Source organism: Oryzias melastigma, linkage group LG17, assembly GCF_002922805.2.
Source record: "Oryzias melastigma strain HK-1 linkage group LG17, ASM292280v2, whole genome shotgun sequence".
Classification (NCBI taxonomy): Eukaryota; Metazoa; Chordata; class Actinopteri; order Beloniformes; family Adrianichthyidae; genus Oryzias; species Oryzias melastigma.
This window is the reverse complement of record NC_050528.1, coordinates 9,521,283-9,525,992: the sequence shown is the minus strand read 5'-3', so window position 1 is coordinate 9,525,992 and position 4,710 is coordinate 9,521,283. Positions and strand designations below refer to the sequence as shown.

Here is a 4,710-nt window from a genome sequence, read left to right as displayed (position 1 = left end):
GAAAATCTATAGTCGAAAACGGAAATTGCCAAACATCGTTAGCCAGAAACGGAAATTGCCAAACATCGTTAGCCGGAAATAGAAATTGCCAATCATTGTTAGCCAGAAATAGAAATTGCAAAAGCATCGTTAGCCAGAAACGGAAATTGCCAATCATCATTAGCCAGAAACGGAAATTGCCAATCATCATTAGCCAGAAACGGAAATTGCCAAACATCATTAGCCGGGAACAGAAATTGCCCAACATCATTAGCCAGTAAAGGAAATTGCCAAACATCATTAGCCGGAAATGGAAATTGCCAAACATCATTAGCCGGAAATAAAAATTGCAAAAGCATCGTTAGCCAGAAACGGAAATTGCCAAACATCGTTAGCCGGAAATAGAAATTGCAAAAGCATCATTAGCCAGAAACGGAAATTGCCAATCATCATTAGCCAGAAACGGAAATTGCCAAACATCGTTAGCCGGAAATAGAAATTGCAAAAGCATCATTAACCAGAAACGGAAATTGCCAATCATCATTAGCCAGAAACGGAAATTGCCAAACACCATTAGCCGGAAATGAAAATTGCTAAACACCGTTACCCGGAAACGGAAATTGCCAAACCTCGTTAGCCAGAAATGGAAATGTCTCACAATTTCAGAGTTTTAGCCACTTTTCACCTTCTTTCTGGAGAAGGATGGTCTAAGGCCAGGGATAACCACTTTAGTTTAGTCTTTTAGTTTAGTTAAGCAACCAGCTTTTGTTTATAATCCACACCACAACATGACAACATAATATGACTTTCTGCTTTTGAACAAGTATCGGTATGAAGCTCAATGAGACAATTGTTTTGTGATATTGGGCTATATATATACACGGTAAATAAAATTGAGTTGAACATTTATTAAAACTTTTTTTCGTGTTCAGGATTAGCTTAAAATGTTTTAAAAGACAGTAAACATTTTATTAAAGGATATTAACAAAAGTGTTCAGATCTGCAAAACTTTTAAGACTTTAACATTGGAGATTTAGCTCTAGACCAGCGTTTGACAGTAGTTAGATTCAATTGAAGGATTTTCCGCCGCCATCGCTTCTGCCACTGTGACTAAGGCTTTACTCAGGCTCAAATCATTAGAGATGAACGCTCGTTGTTCAGGTGGTTTTGTTTGTGACCTATAGAGTCTAATTCGGCATTTCAGTTTTTGTCGGACAGCAGTTTTACCAAATGTCATCATGTTTTTTGGAATATTTTGTTCATTACTTTTTATTGAGTTACTTGTGTATTTTGTACTTTTGTCTGTTTTTCACTGCACATTAATAAGTTCAGTAATGTACTAGTAATAGTTTTGTTTGTCTCTTTATCTGTTTAAGAGGCTCATAATACTTATCCTTTATTGGTGCAACTGTTTTATTGGGTTTCAAATATCTTATCCATAGGTTAGAAAAAACTTTTTTTAAATAATAGTAATTTCTATTGTTTTTTTCTATTTTTACAAATCAAACTAAATGCAATAATTTTAGTTTTGCTGAATTTTTCATATAAATTTAGATAAATCTCTTTGTTTTGAAAGTCTTTTCCAGTTTTAAAAATGTTATTGTTGTACGCTGCATTCATCTGTACTGAAATGTGATGTGGAGTTTTTATTTCTCTTTGCTGTTTGTAACTTGTTGTTTATCGGATTTAATTGAACTATTGTGGTAATCTAGTTATTTTTTGACCGGAAAACCAGGACTAAAAGTCCAGGATGCATAGTGGTACAGCGTCCTGTACCAGGAAGACGCAGCAGACAGTTGGAGCTATGGTCTGCCTCCTCCTTAATGGTGTCAGATTTTCATTTTTTTTTGTTTTTATTTTTTATTTTTTGCAGCGAAGTTCACGTGGAGATGATAATAACAGCGACGCCATCTCGTCATCCAGCGACATGTTGGACATCATTCTCCAAGAGGACTCCTGCTCAGCCACCTCGGGCTCCATGGGGTCGGGATCCAACGGCTGCGGCACCTCGGCCAGCGGGACATCTCAGAGCAGGACGTCAGCCAGTGGAGCCTCAGCCAGTGGGGTTTCAGACAGTCGCTCAGGTCCGTACATGTCAGCCTTTTTTCAAGAGTAAAATTAATTCACCAGTGAAATAGGTTGGAAAAAATAGAATTTAGATTTTTTTATTTTTTATTTAAAACAATAAAATGATTTCAAGCTGATTTTCTTAAGAATATGAAATGCTGTTACTGTTTTAGATTATCTCATAATGTCTTTTTTTAATTTTAGGAAGCAACAACAGCAGCAAATACTTTGGCAGCGTGGATTCATCTCAGAGCAGCCAGAAACTGAAAAACACCTTGAGCAAAAGTGAGGGAATGCCCGTGGCGATGGAGCAGAGTGAGCAGGTCATCAAGTGCGTCCTGCAGGACCCGCTCTGGCTGCTCATGGCCAACACAGACGAGACAACCATGATGACCTATCAGCTGCCCCTACGGTGAGTTCAGGGGGAAATGGACGATTTGAGCTTTAATTGTGGCTTTGAAAATGTTTTAAATGAACTGCAGTGGTGGATCAGAAAGTGTGTGATAACATATTGACCACTAGGTGTCACTCTGACATCCCATTTAACTGAGAAAGCTTTGATAGGTAACTGTAAATGAAATCACAAGGATTATTTTTATGATTTAAAGATCCACTCTGATGAAAATAGTGTTTTTAACATGTTAGGGAAACTTGTAACAGTTTTTTTTTTAATTGGTAAAACTACATGAAGATTAATATCTTGGCTTGGTTTGGGGTCATTAAAACTATTTTTAAGTTGTTATCAATTTGAAAAAATGTCCCTCATAGCATGGGGAAATTGTTACAAAAGTATTGTGTCTGAACTAAAAAAAAAGCTACTGTTATCCTATTCCCAAGTCTAATCAGATACGTTTGAATCACATTCTAGGCCATCGCCTAGTGTACATTCTTCATGTGCCCAATACTTGCAGAACATGTTGTATAATTACCATAAGAAAATCAATGATTATTTTATATTGTGTGAATCATGAATGTTTGCTGAAAAAATCTAAGAATTTTTTCAGAGAATGATTAATAAGCACTTTCAAACTTGATTTCAATGTGTAATTATTATTTTTCCGCATCAATATGACATTGTATTTTGATGATAATCAATGAGTATCTGTTACATGATGTATGATTGATGTTACCGTTTACTGAAATAATGTTTGATGAAATTAATCAGTAATCATCAAGAACTTCACTTTACTATTGGGAATAAAAAATAAAAAAAACAACCTGATTACATAATTATGCAAACCAGTAAAACTAAGTAGGGGTGGGATTATATAAATTCGTTCTTCCCACTTTTTTTCAAGCAATCAATCAAACTCTTCTGACTTTAGTGAATTATCACAAAAAATGAATTAACCAAGTGTGACATAAGTGTGTTTTAGTTTTGTTTTCTTTTTTCTAATCAATGCATTTAATTGTTTCTGTAATGAGTTTGAAATATTTGTGTACATGTGTTTTGTCCTGTATTTTTCAATCTATGCTTATAATAAACCAATCAATCAATCAATCAAGGGTTCTTAGCAACACATAGAGAGTATTATGATCAAATGATAGCCTAATACAGAGTTGAGACAATTTTTACATTTTTTACATGATGCTGAGCATTTAGGTACCGATCCGATACCAGTCCATATCGCAGATATCAATACCAATATTTTTGTGATGTGACATGAACCGTTTTTAATCGTCATGAAGCTTTTTTGTAAGATTCCCTTTTTAAAATTACTTGATAAGCATAAAAACAGACAATATTTTCAATAAAATGAAAGAGTTTAATAAATAAAAACTTCTTAGAAATAAATTAAAAGTGAAGAAGTGAATACAAAACAGTCAGCAAACCAAAAGAAACAAAGAACTATGATAAGAAATGTTTAGTGATGAAAAAAAAAAACTAGTAGAAAAATAAAAAAAATGTGTAACTTCTTAGTCTTTAAAAAGAACAATAAAAACAGGTGAAAAGGAGCTTGTCGAAAACAACTCAGAATTTAAATATTGTGGAAATATATCAATTCCAACTTGAGATCGATAATATTGATATTTTGGATCGACTATTTTTTTCTATGTTAGGTTTGATATTTGTTGTTGTAAAACTCATCAAACACAGGTCTGGAAGTATATTTTTAAACATTTAAAAATGACAGCCATATCTCAATCACATATTTGCATAATCTAAAATTTTACTGAAAATATGGGGTTCTGTGGGTGTAGAAACTGCTTGCATTCAAAAAGCATGTGGAGGGATGGAATCATTGACTGTATATAAGAACTGTTTTTACAGTCAATGGATGGAACGAGCGTGTTTGGGGCGGAGCTTAAGAGAAGGGAGTTTTTGTTACTTTTGACCCGTCTCCCATTCTTGCAGCATTTTTCTTCTGATGGAGGACATATATAACAAAAAATCATCTTTAAATTAGTTTCTGAGTATTTCTTTTATTAAAATCAGTAAATACCAAAAGGTTTTTGCTTCAAATTGACAAAAATTGAATTATACTGATTTTAGTTGAAAGAAGTAAACACATTTTGAACAAATATTTATAATTATTCAAATTAAATAGTTATTATCTATTAAGATTAATCTGTATTTAGTGCAAGAATTGCGCCTTCTACTGCTACAGGTAATGCATTGCTGTCAAATGAACAGCTTCTAAATATCCGTGAGTTTTTATTTTG

At 33.7% G+C, this 4,710-nt stretch overlaps 1 protein-coding gene across 4 annotated transcripts in view; it reads left to right on the top strand.

The window, feature by feature from the left end:
- The window catches only part of per2 (period circadian clock 2), a 40,511-nt gene that overhangs the window by 31,456 nt on the left and 4,345 nt on the right, over window positions 1–4,710 (top strand). For all 4 annotated transcript variants that reach the window (XM_024273150.2, XM_024273146.2, XM_024273148.2 and 1 more), the window contains 2 exons: window positions 1,853–2,063; window positions 2,251–2,458. In XM_024273150.2, coding sequence (XP_024128918.1) covers window positions 1,853–2,063; window positions 2,251–2,458 — 419 coding nt within the window. The remainder of the gene's footprint in view (window positions 1–1,852; window positions 2,064–2,250; window positions 2,459–4,710) is intronic.